The sequence below is a fragment of the Rhea americana genome, unplaced genomic scaffold (assembly GCF_003343005.1).
Source record: "Rhea americana isolate MKP2758 unplaced genomic scaffold, rheAme1 scaffold_167, whole genome shotgun sequence".
Taxonomy (NCBI): Eukaryota; Metazoa; Chordata; class Aves; order Rheiformes; family Rheidae; genus Rhea; species Rhea americana.
In genome coordinates this window covers 105,256-132,453 of record NW_028185783.1, presented here as the reverse complement: position 1 = coordinate 132,453, position 27,198 = coordinate 105,256, and the positions used below count along the sequence as shown (strand labels likewise).

Sequence of the window (27,198 nt, the reverse complement as noted above, 5' to 3'; positions counted from 1 at the left end):
TAGTCTTAAATTTGATTTTGCTCATGTTCTCAGTTAGTACTTTCTTCAGATCCTTGTTGAACTGTGATACCTGCCCTAAATGACTTGGTTCTTACAGAGACTCCCATGCAAAGAGACTCCCATTCTTCTGCTGCATCTCCACAGTGTTAAACTCAGCTTGTGCAGAGCCACCTTTACTTTCCAGGGTCAGGCACAGATATGCACAACCCTATGTTGCGTGTGGCAAATACAAGGACTTCAGAGAGGTGAAGATACTTTGAAAATACTCCTTTAACTGCTGCAGTTACTTGAGGTTCTRGTAAGACTAGGCAGTGGTCTTCTCTGACTAGCTAGTTTAGCATCTGAATTGTTAGCGTTTCCATTAAGAATATCCTAACAATATCAGCAATAAGCTGCAAGGGCAGTGCTGCTTGGACTCCTTTCATCTCAATTGTTAGAGAAACTTTAAATATTATTAAAGAATTGAGTTCTTGGCCTTTATGACAGTGCTCCTCTTCTGGGTGCACAAAGCCAATTTATCTTGAAGCATAAAATAAACAATCAAGTACTAATGTTATGAAATGTCCATTTCTGCTTGTTTCAGCTGTTAGTAAATATAAAAATTGATATGCTGGAACACTTACTCCTGAGTCGTCGTCTTTTTCCATGCCCTGCATAAAACAGTAGATCAATAATGCACTTTCTTGGCTATGGCTACTGATCTGCTCCTGCTTACTGTATGTCTAGTAATGAATTATCTATAGTTTGTCTGAGACCTTATATTGTATGACTTATTTTACTCGTCGTTTTCTTTCCTTGTTCACCCTCATGCTTCACTTCCAGTTTTATGGTGCCATGTCTGCCTGGAATTTTCTCGGTCGTGACACAGCTCCTGACGTAACCTTGAAATTTCTTCGCAGAACCCAGGTTTTTGATCCACTCATCAACAAGCCCCACTTGCCTGCATTACTGCTCCTCACTTTCCTAAACTCTGCTGGAGGAATCAACAAGCAGCAGATCTATAGCATCGCAAGCAGCTAATTGTATATCTTGATTTTACATATTCTTTCTTCTCCTTGCCTTGCCTATAGTTTGAACGTTTAGTTTCTTGGTTGTTTTGTTAGGCAAACGTTATTCTTTACAAAGTGTAAAAGAAGGGCTTTGCTGTGTGAGAGACGCTTGGTTTATCCTCTGTGGAAAGTTAGGTGCGTATTGACAGTGATGCGTCCTCGTTTGTATGCGTCACCCCGTAATGGAGGGGATAGGGGAATAGGGAATTACCCTTTCTGAAGGGTAAGTTGCAGCATCTGTGTTCAGATTTCCAGTTACATACTGGGCATGAAGTTTAACTGGGAACTAATTTGGAGGTGACGTGTGCACACTGAGAAGCAAGCTCTGTTGATACTCTAGTCCCACAGATCCTAAAGACTTGAAGAGGCTTTTCACAAATGTRCTGAGGGTTTTAAGCAATACTGGGCATTTCAGCTGTGGGGTGTTGTATAGTGGGTTGGTAAATGCAATACATAAACAGGGACAGATTCCCTTCCTAGATCCTTTTATGGGGTATGTTAACATTTTGAAAGAGATGTTAGTCTTTCCTCCCCCACAGATTTCCTCTCAAAGGGTAGGGCTGAGTTTTTACGTGCCACTTCGTTGCTATTCTTCACTACCCCAACTGTCTTTCAGTAGTACGAAGTATGCAGTAAGTCTGCATGGTCATTACCTAAGCAAATAAATAAATGAATGCTTAGAAACAACTGCAGATGCCTTTCAGAATAAACAAAGAATCTCCTCCTCAGGTATTTTGGACACATCATAAATTTATAAAATGTGATCAGAAGTCAAAGGGCTTACATATAAATACATGATGTGCAAGTGATTTTTGAGTTTGTGTTCATGCCTGRCTGATTCCAGATCCCTTTTGAAGTGGTGTATGGCACTACCGCTACCTGAGCAGAAGAGATTCATTTGCCATAGATGAACCTGTATTTCGTATCATCTTGTACTACAACATCTGAGAATATCAAAATCCTGTGGCCATCTCTTTGTTCAGTTGTCATATTTCCCATTGCTGCTTATTGATGAGGATTTGGTAAGAGTAGCCTGTGCTTCTTCAAACAGGGGGTACTATGTTTTGTCACTAGAACTGCCTCATTCTTCAGTCATGTTGAATGGATTGAATTTTCATGAAGTAGCCAGCTCCATCCTGTCACCTTGGAAGGCATTTAGAAAAGGAAGTGTTTTTGTAGTAGGTTTCAGAGGTGTAGCTTTTCAGCTCCTTATTTTGGATCATTAGTATGAACAGTCTAGCTGTTGTACGTGTCTGAATCTCAGGTTCTTGCTGTGTGTGAACTGATTGCTTTGCTTTCTACTTCTAGATAAAGAATGCTAGAGGAAGGTTGTGCTCTTGCAGCTTTTTGGAGAAGTGAGTAACAAGAAGTGGTAGAAGAACATAGATGTATGCACAAGCTAATGTTGTAGGAACAATACTAAACACTATCTTGAAAAAGATCTTTTATCTTAATTAAGAGTTGTGGAGTGCATATGGCCTTGAATGAAGTGACTTGGGACTGGTGACATCTTTGCTTATTGTTTCATAGGATTTGCAGACTTGGTTTATTTTCTTAGCATTTCTTGAGGTTATTTCAAGATCTTAAGGTAAGTTTTTTAAGAAAAAMTAAAGCAAATTTGAGAGTACAGCTTCTTGGCCAAGCAGTAAATTCTGTGGTGAGTTTGCCATCTCATATGGTATATGCATGGTCTTGTTCTTTGCACTTGAAATTATCTGTTCTTCTCAGCTTTCTCAGGATGATCACCTATGGAAGTGACTGCAAAAGAAGGAAAAAGAATGCAGATAAGGATAGTAAGATACAATCTTTCTGGTAATTCCAGTTAACCAATAGGCTTTTTCTCATTTATTAATCAAAAATTCCAACAAAATAATTTGGTCCCTTGGCAAATACTTGACTTTTTAATCATAGTTAAAGTTTGTTTTTTACTTAAATAAAAGAAGTGGTAGCAGTTGGTCTTTAAAGGTCATTTATAGGTTCATCTAATTTCTATCGGATGTGAGTTATGTCTAGAACTCAATAGCAGGTACTTTGTAATCCTAGACTTGAACTCCTTGTTTCACTTAAGATGGATCTTACCGACATTGGGAAGCTATGACATGGAATAGGCCATGAATTTAAAGTGAGCTCTTACTAATTTCCTCTGTGGGTGTTCTTGGGCCATAGCAGACATCCAGTTCTGGTTCGGCTGGGTTGGTTGCAGGTTACAGCCAGCAGCCACTTGCCTTGTCCTCTGCCTGAAGGAGGTTGTTCTTCCCTCTAATCTGTTTGGGGAACTGCTCGTGCAAGTGCTTCCTAATCTATTTCAGGCAAAATGAATCTGCTTAGTGAAGAATTTAAACTCGTAAGCTAACCTGGCTCATTCAGACTGAATCGGATTAGTAATACTTTTGTGCGCAGGTACGCCAGCAGATCTAGTTGGGCACTGTGATAAGCGGGTTGGGGATGAGAGGCTGAGCTACAACTCAGGAAGAGTGTATGTATGTCTGTCTACACTCCATTCTTTCTAAAAGTTTCTTTAAATCGCTTATTTTAATGTGTTAGGAAATCTATTTTGAAAGCAAAATAAAATGTATGCAGAGTAAGTGTGCCAGGCGAACTTATAGAATACGTGCTTTCTGTTAGCTGGTAATCATTAGCTGTTCCAAACTATTTGTCTGTATAAGGGCTCTGTTTTATGAGTGAATTGAGTAGAACTAGGATTTCACTGTGATGCTTGATTTAGCCTGTGACTATAAAATGTTTGGCTAATATTTCAATTCCCACTGGAATTGTGCAGAATTAAACAAGAAAAGAAAGGACTTAAATGATCTTTCAAAAATATCTGTTAAACTCCTCTCAGGATTTTTTTAACGTTGATATTTTTTATAAAAGTCCTGCCAGAAAATCTACTGAAGCTTTCTTTCATTTTTCAAATAAATGCCACCTAGTTCTATTGCATAACAAAGAGYTTCTGTGCAAGCTCATAAGATCTCATGCTTTCTTGAGGTTGATAATGTGATTTTTTACTAAGCCAACAATTCCTTGTTGGTAGATGGTACCTGTACCCAAGCTACTTAATGCTTGTTGGTGTATAAATGATGAGTAACCTATCATCTGGTCTCTACTTCCTCACTAATGGCACAAATATAGACCTAGTGATATCTAGCCTGTTGTCATTCTTCTGTGGGTCAAAACTTTTCCAGATTTTGTGATTCTTCAGAGAAAGTTTCCTGACTGCATTTGGTTTTATCATCTGGGGCTGAACAGACTTTGGATCAGATTTTTGTGACTTGGCTCCTCCTGTCCACTTGTTACAAGTCCTGTAAAACAGAAGGCTCCTAATTGGTTCATTTAAGATTTTTTTTTCTGCGAGCCTCAGAGCTGAATGCTACAGATGTTTGCTCTGCCTGGGAGAATTGCATCTCCCAAGCAGATGTGCTGCAGGTTTATTTCCCACACAGATCCAAAAATCAAGGGATGCAAGACTGTATTTGGACAATTTGCAAAGAGTGGTTTGGGACCAGAAATTCCAGAAGTTGAGAACCTCAACTGCCCAAACTTACCATAACCAGTACTTTTAAAGCAATCAATTCTTCGACAGAAGAGTCAATGCTATCCTGAAACAGCTGGTGTCCTCACTGTCATAGTAGTTAGTTCAGGTGTTGAAGCAGGGTACCAGAAGCACCTGACAAGCACATGGAGATTTCAAGTCAGTGTTTGTCCATGAAGAAAGGACATCCTGGAAGTGTATGCTCAGTTTCAAGGAGTAACTGCAAATCTGTAGACTCCATTGGTAGTGTTACCCTGTGTAAACTTTGGATTTCAGTACTGTACCACCACGCTGTTACAAGCAGGAAATGTGTTCTTGGCAGTCTTTAAAATCTACAAGCGATGTCACCAGGAAAAGAAAGCGTTTCTCAGAGCCTAAATTTTTTTCCAGAATTCTTACTGGAGAAAATATGGTTGCTGGAGATTTTCCCAGATGTTGAAATGATAGGAAAGAAAATTTAAACACTACATTTTTTGTGTCATTATATAAGAATAATTTATACCTAATCATTGCTTCTATTGTGCAAATAGCTGAATCCTACATCGTGTTGGTCAAAAAGTACTTTGGATACTTTGAACTTTGAATAGAGTGGTACCRTTTATTAATCAGCCTTCCAACTGAGAATGTGGAAGCTTGCAAACAGATGAGAAGAAAAGTTAAGGTAGGAACAGACTTGAAGGCCATGATGTATAATTGGATTTGCATTGTCAACATGGTCTGTACGATACTCTGTTTCTTTCGGTTTAAGACTTGACCTTTTGAGATGTTGAGCTATTAGTGAGAGAGCCTTACAGTTATTAAAAGACCTTTTTTGGTATGTGGCAGTGAGAACTGTCTCCATAAGGTCCAATTTATGGGTTTCAAGCTAAGCCTGTCTTGAGACATAACCTCCATAAGCGTAAGACAGTGTTTCCCATACAGCTGCCCTGTTTTTTAAGATGTTACTGCTCCTGCCAGTTGATGCGTTATTTGAAAAGTCTTCCTATTTGCTATTATATTGGCAGAAACGGTCATAGTGAAATATAGCTGTTAGCAGCTGAACTGTTGGCTACATCAGTTTTGTATGGTGGTGATAAAACCATGTTCTGAACTTATTTGAAAATGGCATCAAAATTTGGTTGGAATTGTTCTGTTATTTTACCAGTCTTTTGCTCAAACAACTTTTCTCTTTTAGAAAGCAAACAGACAAACAATCCAGAAMCATACCGTACCTGCTCGATGTGTTCAGAACACCTTCTCCTGTGTCGACCAGGTCAGACCCTTTGGGCTCCCTTCCCTCTCCATTTGTGGGTACATCTGGCACACAGAGAAGGCAAACAGTCTTGTCTCAGAGATTGTACTGTATCAACTACTTTGAATTTCCACCTGTTATCAGCTGTCTGACAAGCCTCTCCCTCTGAAAATCAATGCACACTTTGCAAGGCGCTGAGCAACTTCATGTACTTGCTTCAGAAATGTGCTGATCTCCAAGATCTGCAAGGCAGCTGTGTGGCATAGCTGCTGACTTTTGCAAAACACTATGCACTTGACATGGCTGCAAGGGCAGGTGCCAAGTTTGGAAGGGCAGCAGTGCAGTCTCCGTTTGATCAATACAGCTGATGCTGTTTAGCTCAGTTGTGTAAGAAAGATAGTGATTACTTATGTGTATCTGCACGGACAACACCCTTGAAAAGTCAGGAGTATGGGCTGTCCTATTGAAAAGGTGGGTCAAGACACACATTGGTACCTCTCTCTGCTTGCAACTACCCTTGTGATGGGCTCACAGTTGCAAAGAAACTATCCTAGCCCTGCATGCCTTATAAGAATGAGAATCATATGTACAACAAGCATGTGGATCATATATACAGCTCTGACAGACTGCTGGTTTAGTGAGATTGGAGTCTGCATAGGATGCACACGTGCTTACAGTGTCATCTTTGCTGACTATGTTTCAAAGACATTCATTTAGAATTGATAACTTTTTGTTTTATGGTCTATCAGGGAAGTGATATGGAAACATTTTAGAAGGTGGAAGTGGAAAAATAACTGCTTTGGATATTCTCCATCTTTGTCTTAAAGCAWTCTACTCGTATTTGGAAAAGGCTTCTAAAGTGCTTTTTTAGGTTTTTCTGCATGATCTACTACAAAGTAGTACTAAGTCTAGCCTTGTTTATATGTAAGCGCATTGTCAAGGGGAAAATAAGGAAAAAATGGAAGAAAAAAGCTATAAAGTGTTGGAAATGTTTGTCTGCGTAGTTGGGTGGTATAATGTTTAGCCATGCTAATAGCTGATGCATGAGCCTATAAAAAAAAATTGTTGAGTGTCAACATTTGTGAAGGGAAGTGGAGAGGAGAACAAATGAAATTCAATTCAAAGATGAAACCTCTTTCACATTGGTGGTGTTCTCACCACCAGCTTTCCAGTATTTGTGCTATGTCAGTTTACTTTCTACATGAACAGTTAGAGATGAAGGTGAGGATGAGAGGATTTTTTTTTCTATGCTTGTATAAGAATTTGCTGTTACAGTCAGTTCAAACTGAACCACATTATTGCTGTTGAAATTAATCTAGGATTGATGTATCAATTCTTCCTGAATTTGTGCTGAGGAAATAGAAAAAGTGAGCACTTGTTTGTATACAGTTGAACCAAGAAATACACCAGTAATATCAAGTAGCTTTTACTTGTGTAGCTTTGTTCATAGAGGGAGATGAATTAATTGTGCCAATGTAGCCATATTTAGGTGGAGAGGAAGGTGAGGTGTACCACTGTCTCTCAGTTAGTGAATTAGGGAATGTATAACTAACTTTCAAAGAAACGTTACTTACTTWTATTGAAGAACACAAGGTTTAGTTTATGGATACTTGTTTATTTTCCAGTGGTACAAGTTGTTAATCGGTCTCCAGCTGTTACTTGTCCTCTGTTGGAAGAGCATAAGGTCTACTGACCTTAAAGCAGTTCACAGTAGTCATTTTTAMTCCAATGCCAGCAACATCATATAAAGTAGATCAAATCACCAGGTTAAGGTAGTTTGCCTAATTTTGTCTAGAGTGGATTAGAGAGCACTCAAATAGTTGACTGTATTGRTAGAGTTTTGGGGACCATATCCTGTGGTTGAGAGGCAGTAGCCTCTCAAACCATTTTAGCTGGTCTCAGAAAAGGGTCTCTATAATCTGTTCTTTTTTTATGCAATCCAGTTATGACCCTAGTTCCCAAATGCTAAGATTGTCTGTTTATACRTGGTGTACCAGTATGTCTCTTAGCTGGTAGTTCAGATAAATGATTTGGTCACTRTTTCTCTGATCAATACTTTCCTGTTGTGGACTTGCTCTTTACTGCTTGTATCATCACAGCACCTTTGTATAGGAGGAAAGTACTAGTAATCACAATCCGTAATTGTGGAGAACATTCAAAGWTTGCTTTGTGGGGTTTGAGAGAATGCTTTCTCTCGCTGATATCTTAGGCACCTAATGTTCTTAGCGGGTTTCATCTCTGGTCGTGCAGATTCCAAGAACTACTTTCCTGGTCACAGAAATAGTTCGGCCAAGCAAATTTAAGTTGCCTTAAAGTTGTTACCGCARATGTCCTACTGCTGAACCATACTGCTTAATCAGTTACTGAAATAAGATTCTCAGAGACCCATTTTAAGGGCATTAAACCAATAACAATTATTGCAACCATTTCCATTTCTCCAGCGGAGCCTGCTAAGAGTCTGTTTGGGCAGGGGCCAAGTTCACTTAGACAGGTTGGGATATCATCTTCCTCAGCCCTGGCTGTCTTGCAGGCTGTTTGTTAGCAAGAGCCTTGTTGTTCTGCAAGGTCAGATTTTAGATCTGCTCCCGGAAAGCTTCCCAGTGACACGCAGACCATAACACTTAGAAACCAATATGTGGTAAGCAGTGTTCTGGAGATGTGAGGTTAATGAGGAGGCATTTGCTTTTTCAGTACCATGTGGAGACCTTAATTGTTTCTTTTTTGTTGTTGTTTTTAAGCGAGACGCTAAGAAAGGGAAATTGTTCTGCTAGCTCCCACGAGTATGTGAGCTTGCTTTATTTGCGTCTTTCTGCTACTGAAGATGCTGAAAATGCATGCAAAACAATGTATTAACAGATTTCAGCAAGTTTGGTAATTGCAGCCACTCTGTTTTCTTTCTCTTTCTTCATACTTACTGCTTTTATTTAGAAGGGGAAAAAGCAGGTGAAAGGGTTCACATCAGATGCTGATGCAAAAACTTTTTATGAGTTCATTGACTAGCTCTGGAAGAAAGTACGTGATTTTGAGTTCATCTTCAAAAATATAGTTTTCAGAATGGAGCCAATATTGCCCAATGGGTACTGCACAAAATCTAATTGAATGTATGCAGCTGAGCATTTCGTAAGATATGAATTGGGAAACTGCACTGATAGTCATTCTTCATAAAACATATATTACCTCTTGGTTTTTTTGCAGCAACCTCATAGGAATAAGATTGAGCTGTTTTTCTCTAAACAAAACTGGTGTTATTGTCTTGTGTTGCTTACATGAGGCATGTTTTCTACCCCGACCCTATCCCCAGCTGCATTTTCTTGTCTCACAAATTCGGTTTATAACTTTGGCAAAGTAAACCCAAATATGAAATTATCTGTTGTCCATAATATATTGTAGCCACTTACTCCCAGCTGTTTTAGCAGTACTGATAGAATTACTTCATTTTTTTTGCTAGCAATTAGGGCTGCATGACATCTAAACAATTCAGATAACAGTACTTCAGACTTCTTTAAAAATGGGCAACTGAAAACAGGAAATTCAAAATAGAAATATTTTGCAATAACCTTGAAAAAGGGTTGTCCAATGTGGATCTTCAGATAGGATGTGATAGCTTGGGAAGATTTGGGGGCATTTGTTTGTTYGTTTTCTTCCTTGTCTGTCATTTCCTTGCATGCTTGGAATAATGTAGGAGGACTGGGAATCCTGACTTAGAATGTCAGGATTAACAGGTAACTGTTTAAGCTCTGGCTGGATATTCCTCCTTTATACAAATTAAACTGATAATCTTTTCTAGAAACCTGGTCTGAAAACACTAGGTTTTAAATAAAGTAATCGTTCCTGCTTAATTTAGTCCATTTGCAGATATGTTGGGCCATGTGACCTTCTATGTTACGCGTTTAACTTTAGAGTTGTTCATGTTATCGACTCAGTGGTGCTGACGATCACCAGGCTTATGGGGCTGTGCAGGGGTGTGGGCTGTCCCCTAATGTCTGCGGGACAGGTCAGTCTGAACGAAAGACAGGTTAGGGGAAGGCGAGGGATGTGCCCTGTATTAAAATAATAATAATAAATAAAAATAAATTGTTATTTGTAGAGGACATAGAGTTCTTACGTAGGTGTTTTCAGTGTTTGCTTATTTACGAAACAAACATTTTCCCCAAAAAATTTACTTGGTCAAAAAAAAGTAGTATAGGAAGTATTAGGWGGTGGCTGTATGCTGTCCAAAGTGTGAAGATTCCTTCCTTTAACCCCTCAGTGAAGTTGTTTTTAGAATCAAACTTATGAGACAAGGAAGACTGGGAGACTGAGGGAAAACTAGGGGAACGATGGCTGGAAGTACAGTCCTACAAAGCAGTGACAATATAGGCTGGGTAAAAACTGCCTTCAAAAGGAATTCAGACTATCCCTTAGATTCCGCCCCCCCTCCCCGGCATATGAAGTCGTTGGGCAAAAACTTTTCCAGTTACAAATAAAATGCCATGTATAAATGGATTTCTCCTGTTGATGTTGCTTATACTGTTTCTGTCTGAATAGAAAACAGCATAAAGTTGAGCTAAAGGTTTGACTGTACCATCTGGTTGTATTTTTATCTTATTTCTCGTTTTTCTTTCAGAACATATGTATATTTTTTTCCAGGTAATGAGTCAGGTTAAGCCTTAGCCTGAGTTCTAATGTGGAGTTTTGTGTCAGAACAGAATAAAGAGATAAAGAGCTTTTCATTGCATAACCCGCACTGCTTCTCCTTTCCTTCATTAGCCATTATTAGGAGACTGTATTATGTCCTGCTTCTAGAAAATATTGTTCTATGCCTTGAAACTTATTGGGAGTAAGGGCAGATGATTATTCTTGGTGGTTTGAGGTAGTATGGTTCTGTGTCCTGTCTTTAAGGCTTGATTAAGAGAAAATATTTACTTTAAACTTTTTTAATTGTTCAATTATAAATGCTCTTAACTTCAGTCACTGCTCTTAATTCACGCTTTCCTCAGCTTCGGTGCTGCTGTGTTTGTCTTTTTAACCACCAGAACAATTTCCTCCGCTTTCTCCTATTTAAACTTTGCTGAGTTAGTTTAAATTATTTCACCTAATTTAGCTGTTACTTGTCCTCAAGGTGCATTCCCCCCCACCCCCACTGCAGCTGACCTTTTTGTCTCCTTTCTGCTCTGTATTCGAAATGAGCCTTTTTTTGGCTGTCTCTCCTGTTCTGTGTGTCTGCCCGTTTCTGCTGCGCTTCTGCAGCATTTGGGTGTAGAGGTTCTGTCCAAGAAATCATGCTACCATTTTGCCAGAAGCTGACGCTAGCCATCTGGTAAAGTTGCAGTTCAGTATCAGTAAAACCCATCATTTGGGGGAAGTGTACCCAAAGTGACTTTTATGATTAGTGGACGGGAAAAAAAAACAGAGACAGAGAAGTCAGTTGGGTACTCTCTAAATCACTTTGAGGTTTTCAGACCCCTGTGCCTTAATGGCAATGTTCTTGCTGCCAAATGCCAATTGCTTTTGCCTTCAGARTAGTTTGCAATAATAATGAGCAACTCTGCTTGGAAGTTATTTATGTATTGCTCTTCTACTGCTTCGGAAAGCAGCACCATGTTAGCTGACAGGCTACGTGGGTGCATTCATAGAGCAGTTTAGCATAATGCACTGCCGAGATCTATAGGTTTTTCCATTGGAAACGCATCCCAGCCCAGGGGCCACTTTTAGCACTGTTGTGGATTCAGGAGAAAAATTTACATTAAAGTTGCTCTGGCTGTGCTGTGCTCACCTGTGTGCTAAGCTTCGTGGTCTTGAAATAACTCTGYGATGGAAGTAGACACGTCTGAGTAGTTCCTTGACGCGTTCAGCCTGCACGTCGCCGTTGGAGCCGGGAGGAGGTGGCAGCAGCAGCTCTCGCTGGTGCGCAGCCGGGCAGAGGCAGCCAGCTGACTGTGCTGCGGCAGCCGTGCGCGGCAGGCGCGCTCTGCAGCTTTTGAGCGTCTGTATTTCTAATTTAAGACTCGAAGTGGTGATGAATTTACTGTCCTGCTAGTAAGCTATTACAGTGAGTAATTATCCTTGTAGTTAATTCCATTTTGGACTTTTCTCATCTGAGCATTCAGCAATTGGATCTTGCTTCGCTTTTGCCTATTAGATCAGACCCCAGTTCAGCCGAATGGCCAGGAACAAAGTAATTGTTCCTGCRTGATAATCACACTGCCTGTTCACCTAAAATAAGAGTTATTGAATGATTATTCTGGGGTTCACAGTCAGATTCTCAATTTCTTCCGTTGAAACCCATAGCTTAATCTTGGGTATTTATTCAGGAGTGTTTCCCAAGAAATGGGAGTATTCCAGCATAGCAAAACTAGCGTTTGCTACTGGAAAACAAAACTAGGAGTGCAATCGTTACCGCTCCTCTGGCTGACCCGTTTACTAGGGATGCCTGCAGGCACGTAAAATGTCCCCCGCAGGTCATCCTCGAGGCTGCTGGGGCGGTCCCTGTGCGCGGTGCTGTTGGAAGTGCTGCACAGCCGGCCCCGAGGGCCTTCGGTACAGGAGCACGTTCCTGTTTGAGGGCAGAAAGGTGTGCGTGAAAAGTGGGACACAGCGCGTAGTACCACGGAGATTCTGGAAAAAGCGACCGTCAATACTGCACACCCACAAGCCCTGTGTACTCTCGGGGAGGAGGAGAGATACAGCTCCAAAATTACCTGAAGCCATGAAGTTTTAAAAACTACTTAGTGTTCCTGACGATCTATTAAGAGTTGTCACTCTGTGTGTGTGTGTGAAGATTTGTGGTGGGTTTTATTTTTTGGCAAGAGCTTCTGTATTATATGTGTATTTAGCATGAAGTAAGAGTTGAGGTGGTTATTTCTGTGTTTCTAGCCCTTGTTAAATAGGCACACAATAGGCATCTTTAGATTTGAAGGTGGTATAACTAACTGTTGAGTATTTTTCTGATCTGAGAATTTTTCAGTCTACCTGGTCTTCTACTAATATAACTAAAGATACAGTTTTTGTTGCTGTTATTTATGATCTAATGTTTGGTTTGGGCAAGAAATTCCTTATTAGTGTGCACAGAAGGCACATTTTAGATGAGATTAAAATGTTAACAGATACAAACTTGCTTTCCTATATTGATCAAACTAGCGTGGTTGTGCTATTGCTAGCAGTAGTGAGGCTTCCTGTGGTAATTTGGTTTGTGGGGAAAAAAAACAGGTATTCATGATGTCAGGTAAACTATTTTTTTTATTTACAGAGGGGTAAAAAAATTTTAATGAAAGAACCAAAATCATGATAAAGATGTCAAAATAGAAAAGAAACGTAATTGAGAATTGTGTACTTTACCTGTTAAGCTCGGAGATCTTTTCCATGAGAAAATGGGCACTGCTAAATACTCAAGATTAAGTGGAGGCATGGAGGATGGTATAGAGGACTTGCCTGTTTTRTGTTGTTTTCAATAGTTGCTGGAAAGCTTGACATCTTTTAAACTACACTTGAAACTTTTTTTTTTCTCCCTGCTTTTCATTTTCTGGGGAAAAGGAGAGAAAACCTTTCCTTAGTCACATATGAGCATTAACTTGCTACATTCTACAGATTGTTCCTTTTTCTTTAACTAGCAGTTAGTGAAAAGCCATCTTCTTTGTAAGTCAGTTACTGAGATAATCACTATAAATTACAGTATTAATTATGTGAACACCATAAGATTTGTCATAATATTCATCTCCTCTTCTGGATTATTGCATAAATAATTTTACTCTAAATTACATATTTACTCTAAATTATATCCATTCTTGATGAAAACAAGCAGAATTTTAAAAAAGGGAAGGGGTGACTCTTGTGCTGTTGCTGTTGATCTTGTGTTTCAGGAAGGGGCTTTGGGAAGCCAAGAGGTAGGACTGGGGTTCTTGATGAGCTTTCCACTTCTTAAGTAACTGAGTATTGTTGCTAATGACTTAGTTGGGATATGGCTTTAAGGAAGGGACTTAGAATTTCAAACTTTTTGATTCAGTYTTCTTATTACTGGGTGATGGAGTTGTCCAACAGTTTCCTCAGCGGATCACTTTTCTGTCTCCCTCTTACTGTGGGAAGGCTAGGGTGAAGGTATCTTGCATTAATTTTTTTCTTAATATCGAGTTTTAAGGTAAAAAATATAGCTTCTATAAAACACTAATCAGTTGTTATTTACTGCCATATGCTGCTGCTTTTAGAACGAGGAAAACATACACTTTTAACACTTCAAATACAAGAAGTGAGACCATGAAGTGTTTGTGGGGAAGTGTTTGAAAAAAAAAACATTTTCCTCTCTTTCTGTTAAGCGTCGATTGCTTTAATTTTGTCAGMGAGTCTATTAATATGTTGTGATGCTTTGCTGTCACGCTAGTGCATTTAGAAGCTGCTACAACCTGAACTTGGACTGAATTTTTTCTCAGTGAGAAGTGTTTCTGGGTTAGACCTCTTCTGTGTAAAATTTTAGCTAGAGGGGGTAGGGGTGGATTTTTGGTAGGTGTTTTTTCCTTCTYCCTTTTCCCCTCCCTCTCGTATTCAAAGTGTTAAGACTTGCCGCTCCTCTTGCTGTTGTGAAGACCAGCCATGGACTCGATTTGCGCTGAAATCCCCCCAAATTCTCTTTGTGCGTGCGTGAGCCTTGCAGGCAGTTGCGCGGCTGCCGAGCCCGCGCGTACCCTGCCTGAACAGAGCAGCCGAGCGCCTTGCACCCCGGCAGCTTTTCCAGCTCTCGAGCCACAACTGCTGTCTCTGGAGTTGTTCGGGGGAAGCGCATTGACGAGGCCGGGYGTTCACAGTAATGGGTGAAGAGTTTTACTCATCACCAAATACAAAGTTGTCTGCTTGTGAGTAAATAGRGAAATGACATGAAAAGATTGTGCTGTGGTGATATGAAAGGTATGAAAATAAAGAGCATGTGGAACATTATAGGTCATCACATGTAAAGAGAAGAAAGCATGGATGCGTAAAATAACTTTGATTCTTAAACGATCTGAGTACTGATCTCCCCTTCTATTATTTTACCAATATAAAATATCTAAATTGGTATAAGATAATCAGTCATGATCATGCGTATTTTATCTTAATCTAAGGTAAAGAGTAAGTATGTTGACAGCTTGAAACTCAAAGTTTCTTCCAGATTTTTTCATGAAAAGTCCTAGTTCATCTATATTCCGTCTCTGATATTTCCTCATCATGTCACTCAGCTTAAGTGCTGCTCAACTGACGTAATTGCTGTATTAGTGGTTCATATTTTCTAAACTACTTTTTGCATTCTTACTGCTTTTCTCTAGTGATTTTTCTTTTGTGCTATTTCATGTGTTACTCTCTATTAAATACTATTACTGTGTCAACTAAAAGAGTGAGGATGGTGTGATAGGTCCTCAATACCCCATTCTCCTTTTAGCCAAGAATTAAAACTAAATTTTTCTTTTTTAATTAATACTTTGTGTTTTCCACTATGACTGATAGCAAGGGACGTTACCTCATCACRCTCATCAGCTACCCGTTGCCAGCTCTTGTCCCTCTCATCTAAACCCATTCATTTCCYGCAGGGATTTGATCAGAATGGAGCAAAGTGCCTGGGACTGACAAGTACCACTGCATGCTAAAGGGAATTAGGAGATTGAGATGGAGGATTAGAGCGGGAGCTGGATTAAGAGGCAGTCTTGGGAGAAAGAAATTTTGATGGTGAGCTATGGAGAAAAACCATGCGGTCTGATGGAATAAGATGCTGGTTGAGAGGAGCGGGTGAACAAAAGGGAGAGATGTCTTTGCAGTAGACCAGATGTGGTGGGAGGACTAGGGCCCTCCTTGGGCAAAATGGTTGAGGAGGGGAGGTCAGGACACACAGACATGGTAAAAGACTAAGGAGGTAGATACAGAGTTGGGGTCCAGGCTGCAGTAGGGAGGAGAGGGCCACACAGGAAGATCAGAGGCAGCTGGACTTAATCAAATTTGCATAGGAAATTTTAATTGTGTGGGGTTTTTTTTTGTTAATTTAAAGATTACTAAATCTAGGGGTTTGTGTGCTGTCAGATTTGTGTTTGGCAYAGGTAGTTGGAGGAGCACTTCCCTTTCAGTGTTGGTTATTTTGACCATGTCACACTGAATAGAGAGCACAAATGACTGTTAAAAGTATCAAGAGAGAGTATATAAGGGGCAAGATAATTTTGTACTCAGCAGAAAGGTTGCTKGTGTTGCTCTACTCTGTCTTGTCTGCTGATCACAGTTTCAAGGAAAGGAAAAAAGTGATGGAAGGGATTTGCTGGGCAGGAGGACAGGAACAGCCAATCTTCTGTAGCTGCTAATTTGTTCTGGAGCGTGGGGCTGTGAGTAATGGAGTTGGCTAGACAAGAGAACTGAGGTGTGTACACTTTGGGAAATAGTAATCTGTGCAGTCTGAAAATGTATATATGCTTGTCTTTTTTTGAGGGAGGAATGAGACACGCTAGGATGTATTTCATTTTGATGAAAATGGTTACTGAGTGTTTTTAAAGCCCCATGTTGATCTTGCTAGTCAACACTTGTTAATGAAACATGGAAGGTTGGTTGGTTTGCTGCTTCAGCACAGTGTTTTAAACACAGAATTTTATGACCGAGGAGGCCATTTTTATCATCTAGCTTGCCATCCTGTCTGTATAGACAAATTAATCTCCTGTAACTTTTGTATAAAGCTCCTAACTTTGGTTTGGGCTGTGGCATGTCTCAAGTATCTTTCTTGCCTTGATTGAGAGCCTTGCACAGGGTAACTGCCTGCTGCCATCACCTGCAAAGGGAAGTAGTGGATTCTCCATTTGACTRTATCTTTGATTTCCACATGTTGCATGGTGGTTGTTTTGGTGTGTTACTTTGCCATTGTTCAAAATCTCTTTTGCGTATGGGAACTTTGTAGCCAGTAATCAGATGAGTACCTTGAACATTTTCTTGAATAAGTCCTAGGTGGCTGGCAGAGCTCACATATACCAACCATGCATGTAGGTACGTTTATACTTAGGGCTTCTTTTGACTCGTTTGACTTTTGTTTTTGTGTGCTCAGGAGAACACCTTTAAAGCATCTCCTGATTGCCCACGCCAGTTCTGCAATATGGTTAAAGCACATCAGCTCCAGATCACACAGCCTCCCACTCTCCTGCTCTTTCCCCTTCATTTCCCTTATTGCTTTTTTTCTTACTGTTTCAAGTGATAAATAAAAACTGAATTAAAAAAAAAACAGATGGAGATTTCCCAAGCAATTTCTTTTAAAAATAGTTATCTGTGTTTTCCAGGTTTAAAATTGCTAAACTACTTTTGTGTCTGCAAGATAGACGGATATTTCAGCATCAAAGCAAGGTGTAAAGTCATCATCWTCTCTCGCAGTCCAGTATCCAGTTTCCCAGTGTTGCTTGGTATTTCTTACAGAGCAACAGTTGCTGACAGGTTTCTGCATTATTTTGGTTCTTTCTTCTCCATAAATGTAATGYATAATGCTGGAGAGTTCAGTTTAAGAMGTGTTTAATGTTGAATATAGATGAAAATGCATACTGTTAGATCAATTCTGAGGCTCTGTTTGTTGTTAGAGATTCTTTCTCTTTCCCTTTCCATTCAGTGGTCTGTTGTAAGTGTTACAAAATTTCCCTGAAAGTTGCATGGCAGACTTTTTGACCAARTTTAATGAGTTTTGCATGTTTATATATATATGTAAGCATTGCTATTTCACTGCAATATTTTGGTATCTATCTAAAAAATCCTCCTTGCAGACTGGGGAGGTGGAAAAGCCACAGCTTTCCTGTGTCGGTCGGAGGGTTAGCTGTTTGGGACGTGTGTTTTGGAGACCAAAAATGAAGGAGGCATTGCACACTAGCTAAGAGCATGACATCTTCATTCTCTGATAGTTGATTTATAATGTATCTCTTCCTGCAAAATAACAATCCCATAATACTATTCCTTATCTAACTGATATATGGAAAGATTCCGTGTTGTGTATTAGCTGACAGTGGTTGATTCTGAAAGCACTTACGTGACAGAAGGCAGCTTTAATGTTTCAAATCTCTCAGATAATGCACATCCATCTGTTCCTTAGCAAATGTATTACCACTTTGCATATTGATGCTTTCTGATGAAACACTGCTTGTAATTAAATTTTGATAAAGCATTTTATAGACTATTGGAAGAAAAAGCAGAGTTTGTTCTTGCATATCCAGAGTAAAGCTGAAATCATGTATGGCTGAAGATAGTTCTGTGAATCATTTTACTGCCTACAAAAATGCAGGAATACCTAAAAATATATAATAGTACAAATTATTTTTAATTACTTAGAATTTCATTTGGGCATATTATTAACAATAGTGTTACTTTTGTCACTTTAGCATTAGGGTGGTTCTAGTACTTCAGTATTGCAGTGCTGACCCTTTGATGTTAGTTGCTTGTAGATACAAATTGCAAGTATATATCAAATTGTAGAAATAAATGCAGCATTTATAATTTTAAGTATGTCCGAAGCAGATAACTGATGCATGTATTTAAAATAATGCTATTGATGGTGAAACAGGCAGTTAAAACTTTTAAGCTTTAGGTATGACTATTGAAGTTAAAATTTCTASATTGAAGATGTAAATTTCTTATTTGTCCTTTTTTTAATTACTCACTTTTGAATGATTCTCCTTCCCCMAAAACCTGAATCTTTTCTCTTTCTATGAGAGAATAAGATACAATGTTGTCATGTCAGTAATGTCCAAACTAGGTAGCAAGCCTGATGAATAAATTGTGCTGAAGTCGGATTGTAGTCACAACTAAATTTGACGTATTTGCTGAGGAAATGGATTTATTAGACATCACTCCARTATGCTAAGGCTTCTAGGCTTTGAGGGGAAATGTTAAATGAGAACATTTCTCAAGAAATGACCTCTTCATGGCACCCATCTCAGATGTTACTGCCTAGAGAACGCCGCACACAGTCGCTTTTGACGGCCCTTGCACTCAAGGGTGGCATCATTCCCTGCTGCTCTGGGCCATGTGCACCTTATGCTTTTTTCCTCTGATAAAAGCAGAAGTCAGCGTGGTCTCCACTTGCTTCCTTCTCATCTGTCCTTGATGTGTAGCTTAATTGTATTTTAGTGTTAGCTCTAGTTCACTGATTGGAACTAATTGCTAGTGGACATTTCCTCTGGAACATGTATTTCACCTTTTGAGCTTGTAAGGATTTATTTGGGGGCAATTGTCATCTGGTTATATATGTGCAAACATGACAACCACATCTTTGAGATTTAAGTATTGCTTCCCTAAGACAGGACAAGGGTGCAGAATCCCGTRTCCTCATCAGCAAATCATGTGTGAAACCTTCTCAAAGCAAGACTTCAAAAATATCTGTAAATATGCTTCTGTGCCTTTTGCTGTACAACGTAGTGAGAATAACTTTTGACTTGTAGTTTCTGGTACTCTACTCCTGTCTTTCCCCTCCATCCTTCCTAGAAGATTAATCAATTTGCAAATGTTCTGGGTCAAAATCTGTTCCAGACCACTGCCATCGAAGGCTGGAGGGGTGGGGGGTGATGTAATGTTTTGATTTTTACTACAGTAGATAGGAGATCTTCTGAAGAAAAGGAAGTGGGTTTTTTTTTTTGTTGTTGTTTCTATTTTTTTCTTGGCAATGGGGGGGAGTTGAGGAAATATTTTCACTTATTGGAACATCTGTGGAAGATAAAGTCCTTCATACTGCTCCCACTCTAAGGAGACTGTGCTCGTGCTCCTTCCTAGCACTTTGCTGTTTTGATTCCTGAGTCTCTGCTGCAGGGTAGTCGGGTGGCACGTGCTAAGGTCTACATACACTTCAGCCCRGAGACTCTCCACATTAGGAGAGTGTTCAGTATTTTCTGTCTGCACGTACTTTCACGTGCAGCCCAAAAACATGTGCTCTAATTGTTGAGCATATACCTAATGCCACTCGCTCCACAGCCCTGRAACCTAGAGGAGCTGGATTCAAGATGTGTAAACCTGGTAGGGTTGTTTATAGGGCTGGCAGTCTTGTCTGTGGGGCTCRCAATCTTGATATGAAATTGAAGCTCTGGTTAGATTGTGCTATCTGTCTTGTTGCTGTATCTTGCTTGCCTGCCCATGTGTAGCAAAGTGTTCAGACAGTTTAGAAACTGCTTCCTGGTATTTGGCATTAGCATTTTTCAGTTCCCATTAATGGTCATCCAAATTTGGCAACTTGTGAGCTGCTGAAAGTTTCGTCTAATAAKTCTTGTAGCTTGTTAGATTTTGGAGAATCCGACTATATTCTAATAGTGAATTTTACGTAACAAGGTACATACGTGTCATCAGGCCTGCAAGGGCTGACTGGTGATTACTACTTCTTGCCACTGGATGTCTCTTGTGGCTAATTTAAAAGACTTAGAAGTGGGTGTTCATTTATGGATGTTTATGTYTTTGTGGATGCGTGGTGTTTTAAATCTAAAAGAAAGTTTAGTAACAAGCAATGAAACTTTATACCTGAAAATGTGCTTAGGACAGACCAAAAGCAGTTCATTAGTTGTGAGTARTATACAAAATCTGTAATCAAATGAGAAGGAAAATATAATACCATTTGAAAATTACTTATGTCCAGTTTTTTGCAAACAATATCACTTATTTTTATTRTCTGTTAACAAAAATGTTTATGATTCTTGTGGATTCTCTAGAGGGGCAAGTCGTTTGTTCTTTGCATTTTGCACAATGTATAGCACTCGGAGATCATGATCAAGCTGTATGATAATAAAACAATAACTTCCTTGCTACAAAGTTCAGTCTCTAATGTCTGTTTGRGTTTTTCCAGTTCTGTGTCAAATAAAAACTATTCCTTGTTTCCTGGAATTTGACATTGTTAGGAGTAAGCCAGTAAAATATATATATATATTTTTACTATATTTTATATACTGTATTTTTTTTGCCTCATGTAATCATATAGATAATCTCTGTAATTTCTCTCTTCTTTCTCTTGTGTCTCCATAGAATGTGAAAGCATTTGCATCTTCAGATAGCCTAGCCAAGGTCCAAGAAGTAGCAAGCTGGCTTTTGGAAATGAATCAGGAACTGCTCTCTGTGGGCAGCAAGAGGCGACGAACTGGTGGATCTCTTCGAGGTAATGCTTCCTCCAGCCAAGTAGATGAGGAGCAGATGAATCGAGTTGTAGAGGAGGAGGAGCAGCAGCAGAGACGACAACAAGAGGAGCAGCATATTGGGAGGAATGGGGAGATAGGTGGAGAAGAACCTGGATTTGGTGATAGACATGAATCCCAGCAAGAACCGTTAGAAGAAAATAACAATAGACTTATTACAGTGGATGAAGAATCCACTTGTAATCAAGAGGAAGAAGATGATGATGAACATGCTGGTGATCAAGATGAGGAGGTGGAAGAGGAGGAGGAAATGGACCAGGAGAGTGATGATTTTGATCAGTCAGATGAAAGCAGTAGAGAAGAAGAACACTCTAACAGTAATAGTGTCAGAAATTCCAATAGCCTCATGGACTTGCCCATGCACCAGTCATCGCCATTCTACATAAAGACAAAGGTGAGAAAATAAGTTTTTTCTAAGTTTTGGCAACTCTGGTTTGGGAAATAATTTGAATGTTTAACTTAAACTAGAGCTTTACAGTTTTTTTTTGTTTTGTTTTGTTTTACACATATCTTCATATGCTAACTCATACTGTTCCCAAGATACTCCAGGGGTCACTTGTGTCATCTTATTTCTCAGAGAAAGCATGAGGGTAGGTAAGCAATTGTGCGTATGTGCTTACCTGTGAGAAGGTCTGATTCTCAGTGTTCAGATGTACACATGGTAATGAAGGAGTAGGGTGGAATATTACAGAAATCTCATGTTTTTCCTTTTAGCCAGGTCCTAGTGAATTCATAGACAAAACACAGGTTAAAGAAAGAGTAATTCARTTGTTACTCAATTGCGAAGTCATTATATAAATGTTGTATATATACGTAAGTCATTATATGTTGTGTATTACCGTATCTTTAAAGAACTTGAAAATTATGTATAATGATTGGGAATTTTCAATTTCAAWTTGATTTCAGTTTGCAAAAAGCTTTTGAAAATAATTGTTTGGATTTATTGTTGCTACTGATCTCACTTAACATTACAGAACCAAAAAAGGTTTTGGCAGTATTATCTTCATTTTTCATTAGCGGTTCAGTCTGTTTTCCAAATTCCTCAACAGGGAATTCTGTCCTCCTTTGTAGCAGCAAAAAACAAAAGAATAGTGAGAGTGATGATATTCCCTAACAGAAGGGAGGAGAAGGTGGGTGGCTTTTTGTATAACAGTTGTTCCTAGGCCTATGTGCCAACATTTTTTCTTAATCATTAATGGGAGGCTGAGAGATGTAAGTGTATCTTTTCAAACACCTCACCTCCCCCACCTTTAGAAAAACGAAACAACAATACAAAAGAAGAAATACCTTTACAATGTACTTTTTCAGAAAACTGATGTAAAATGCAAAACAAAAACTCGGGGAATCCTTRACTTAACTGACTTCCCTATGTGTTTGAGTATGAATTTAAGTGTCTCAATAGATATCAGTCTCAAAGTTAGACTAGAGCAGATAAAGAGGATGATAGTTAGCTTCTTGAAACTGCAGCATGTTTTAGGTATTGGCAATTATTATCTAATTCACCAGTGTGATTAAAGTATTTTTGTTAACTAACATTATTTTGAAACAGCCTTATATAATGTTTTGCACAGGTTTCTAGAAAAAGATAGAATTGAACATTGATTATTCTACTGTTCAAAGTACTGAAGTACATGCTTTCTAATTTGGAGTGAAATAGTATGATGCAGTCAAGTTTCATATGATTCATCTGACTCTTTGTAATTCAGATCTTCAATTTTATTCTGATACTTTGGTTTCCCTAAATTCATTGTGGCTTGTTACATGATGTGTAACAGCCTACATCCGTTCAGTTAAAACTTGATACTTCATGTAAGAAATTTTTCCATTCAAAAGTACATTTAAAGTGTTTGAATCAGAGATTGTAATTGTAAATATGTAATATGTAAATAACCATACTCAAAATGTATTCAGACAGARCAAACATGTTTTTTAGTGGTGGTCAGTTCAGAAGCTCTTTCTATCATCGCCAGTAATGAATGCAATTTTTTTGTTGTATTTGATGTAAATTAAATTTGAAAATATTTAAACCTGAAGGAATGTGTCTGAAAGGGTTTGCTATAGATACACAATTTCTGTCTGGTCTGCTAGTTGCTTTATATTTGGTTTCCATGCAATGCTGGCTGTCTTCATCTGTGCTCTGCCTCCAGGCTGTGGTCCTGCAAGAACTATTTGGGGAGCTGGGTTGTCAAACTTATCTGGGAATTGTTYTTGATTCACTATGCAGTTCTGTTTTAGAGTTTTAACTGAAGGAACCGCACAGATAGAAAGCTACTTGAACTGACACTGCACTAGGTCATGACTGCCCAGTAAGACAGACATCAGGTGACATTAATTTTGCAAATTTCTAAATAGCCCTAAATTTAACTGCAGAAACATATCCTGTGTCTCAACAGAGAAATATCATAGAACTACAGCTGAGCCAGGGCATGGATGAATCATGTGCCAGAATAAAAGTAAACATTAGTAATGAACGTGCCATTTTTTAGAAGTAGCATTTGCAGACTCATCAACTGTATTTACGAGTGATTTCTGGTTCTACCTGTTGAGACAGACTCATCCCAGGATGCTAAAAACGGATAGACTTGATTTTGGCTTTCTGGATATGCTTCTCAGTATTTGTGGTCTGGTACAGTTCTTCTCATGATGATCTCTGGCTGAAAATTACCTCCCCCTTTGCTGTGTTTTGTACTCTTGTGGAACTTATTTTGCGCCACCAGCATCATGAGATGGATTCTGGATCTACTGCTTACTGTTTGTATGTCAGACGTAAACCTGGCTCCTCAGAAGCATGCGTTCCTGATTCAGCTCACTTACTGGTATGGTCTAGTTGTATGCAGCAGTATCAGTAACTTATACTCTATTTTCATTACTACCGAGTGTTGGGAGATAATAGTGAGACTGAATAAAATAGCAACTGCTACTGTCACAGCATTGTGCAGCTCATACTAATTTTTTGGTAACTCTGTTGTTTGTCCTTCTACTTTTTATTCCTTTCCTCTTAAACTACTGAATATAAAGTAGTCTAACCTGATTTTGTGTGCATGTGTGTGTATTGGGCTTGCGGGATCCTGTGATGTTAAGTCAATAAAAGGCAAGGTTCCCATATAATACGATAATGTATCTTGAGTTTGCTGCCTAATGCCTGGACTTCCACTTGTCACTGGCCAGCTCACTGTGTCCTAGCTGATAAATTGCACCAGAAGTGTTAAAAAAAAAACCCCACATATTAATATGTAAATATTCACCTAATATTACCACACTGTATGTAAACAATTGAAATAATTGCTACCATAACGTTGTGGAAATGTTATGTGACTAAAGGGCTTACGCCCTTACCATGCGAAGGCAGATGGTCGGGAGAGTCTTTGTTCCATTACCCAGCCATAGCTTAGGAATCCAGAAGGGCCCTTGTGATAATCCGTTTGCTGTATAAAATGTGAGGGGGCTTTGTCTGACTCCTGGGCAAGCTAAAGCATGTTTTTCAGAAACGTTTCAGTTAGGTGAAAAAAGTAAGTCCATCCAATTTAGCAACTCTTGCTAAATTGTTTCAGTTAATTGCCATCACTGTTTAAAATTTTGCACCTGTATTCTACTCTGCATTTTTCCTGTTTTGGCCATTATGTTATATTATTTCCCTGTTGCACTGAAAGGCGCTTTAACAAATTTTTGCTTCTTTCATATACATAGTGATCCAATTCACCCTGAAAAGGCTCTTAAATGTAAACAATTAGTACACTGTATGTCCATTGGGCATATTTTTCTATTTTTCTCTGTCCTTGTCATGATACTTTCCTGAATACTGTCTCTGATTTTTGAATATGTCCTGAATTGTAGATGCTAGAACTGAGATTAAAACTCCAGTAGCAATTGCATCAATATCAAGTAAAATTTGTTCATACTATATATTTTCCTATTTCTATAACAAACGATCACGTTAACGCTTTTGACCACAGCATTGCATTGGGATCTCATGTTCGACTGCTTTGTCCAACATGATGCAAGCCTTTTTCAGAGAGCCTTCTGTTCTGTAAGTATGGCCTGTGTTCTCTGTCCTAGAAATAAAAATTGACATTTGGTTGTATTAAAGTAAACAGAATTTTCTTGTGTCCAGTGTACCTTATCAGAGACTTATCAGTGATCTGTCCTGCTTGTTAATTTTCACCTCCTGCCATCTGTGTCCTGTGCAAATGTTGTCATGTCTGTTGCATAAAAGTATTTAAGTAATGTGGAAGTTAGTAGGTGCAGGACCATTTTAGCAGAGTGTGCATGATGATGATACTTTACTCATTGCATTGTATTTGTGGTATCCATTTTGAGTATTCTATGTTGACTTTGTATCACGCCAGTTCCTTAGGGATGGTCATATAACAATCACAACGTAAGCAAACATACGTTTACAACGCATCAGGTATTTCATTGCAGCTGCTCGGGAAATGAGGGATTCTGTAGTACTGCAAGGACAAGAGTGTATAGTGGTCACCATCATTAGGTGATAGCTTATATAAATCAACATCCTTGCTTATTTTGGGTTTAAATTGTTTATATGTCTGTGTTCATACTCCTAAAATGGTCATGTTAACCATGTATTATGCCAGCAGTGTTATCTTTATCAAAATTGATGCTTATGAGATAGGTGATAATCAGCACAGTTTTATGGAAAAGTTGGCATCAACTCTACCATAAACTCTCTTAATCTTATTTTATGTCAACCATTACATTACTTTCTCCTGTACCAGTGCTGAGCTTTCAGCCTAAGGTTGTCTACTGTTTCCTTTCTATTTTTTTTCAAAATACCAGTAGGCTTACTGCAGATTTTTAGAATATTTTGGTTGCCCTAGTTCTTGAAGATAATCTTGATCATGTTATATACTGTCATTGACTCATTCCAGTTTTCTTATTTTTGCTTTACTTAACAATTTCTATAACAATTTATTTGGGTTTTTTTATATATATTATTGATCATCATCTTGTACCTAAATCTGTTAGTTTTAATTGCTGTTTTCAGTTTCCATCAAGATGAGTTGTTTTTTATTTAACTGTTGAGTTTTTCTTATTTGTTGGAATGCTGGTTTCTTGTTCATCAAAAAAAAAAAAAAAAAAAAAAAAGTTCCTGAACAATTGTTTTAATTCAGAGGTTGATTCAGCTTTGCTTTGGACTTGGTATATATCAGGAGGGAGGAAGGCATGATCATTCATATCCAAGCTACCATGAATTTTTGCTTTTGTTCTGTTAGTTCTTTATCTAAAATTCTATGTTACATAATACAAATGCATCTCATGTTGAAGCCTCCTTAGTTAGGAAACAATGACTCAAAAATTAAAAACATGAACGTCTGCAAATTCAGCTATATTCCAGCAAGTGCTGTCACAGATTTCTATGAACAGGCGAAAGAAGTGCTTCGTGTTGGACTGGCAGCTGCAAAGATGCCTGGCTGCTCTGTGACAAATCGCGGTATCAAGGCATGTTGTCTTCCTTAGCCCTGCTTGTATGCTCGAAGGTGGTCTGTGGCAAACAGGAAAAGAGTCTGAAGTTTATGCAGTAACCAGAAGATGGAGTTAATTATATCCGTGGCTAAAGCTTGAACCGTTCTTGTAGGAAGTGTTTGTTGGGAGCTGTGCGAGTGGCAGCCTTCGTTCATCTAGGAGTCTGCCTCCCAGTTTAGACAGTTCATGTCTTGAATTCTCATGCGGTTTCTGCTTTTCACACCATGCCCCTCGTTTCCAAGTGGAATTCCAGCAACCATTTGATGTTTCTCYGCAAACTGTATTTTTAAGGGAGAAAACGCAAAACAGCTTTGAAGGTGCTTTTGCTTTTTCTGCAAGGATCTGAATTTTAAAATCCAAGTAAGCAGGTAGAGCAGGAGGATGCTTCAGTAGCGCGTGGCTGGTTTTGGATTGGTTTTCAGGAATGGTGGTTGGTTGTTTGCTCTGCTCATCTGGAGGGATGTTAAAGGAGTGTTTAAGCCTGCCTGTAGGAGATGTTGGGTGGTTTGGGACAACATGGACTGTTCAGAAAAGTCTTTGCAGGCCTAGCAAACCCTCTTACTTGGACATGTATTTCCTTTTCTTCTACCCACGCTGTCACTGAGACTCCGATGAGTGTCGATGAACGTGGAAGTGTTACTTTGTGCCTTCCAACTGTTTAGATTGAGCTTTGATGTATTACATGATAGCCCGTCTGATTCCTCTTAAAGGATCTGCAGTTCTGTAATACAAAACCTTGCACTAACTTTCTGAGATTGTCGTCTTCAGGTGTGGGGCTGCTTGCTGCAGAGC

General features: G+C 39.0%; 1 protein-coding gene across 1 annotated transcript in view; it reads left to right on the top strand.

The window, feature by feature from the left end:
- FBXW7 (F-box and WD repeat domain containing 7) overlaps positions 1 to 27,198 on the top strand; it is a 147,177-nt gene that overhangs the window by 22,997 nt on the left and 96,982 nt on the right. The window contains exon 2 of the mRNA XM_085300625.1: positions 20,756 to 21,316. Coding sequence (XP_085156751.1) covers positions 20,825 to 21,316 — 492 coding nt within the window. The 5' untranslated portion in view covers positions 20,756 to 20,824. The remainder of the gene's footprint in view (positions 1 to 20,755; positions 21,317 to 27,198) is intronic.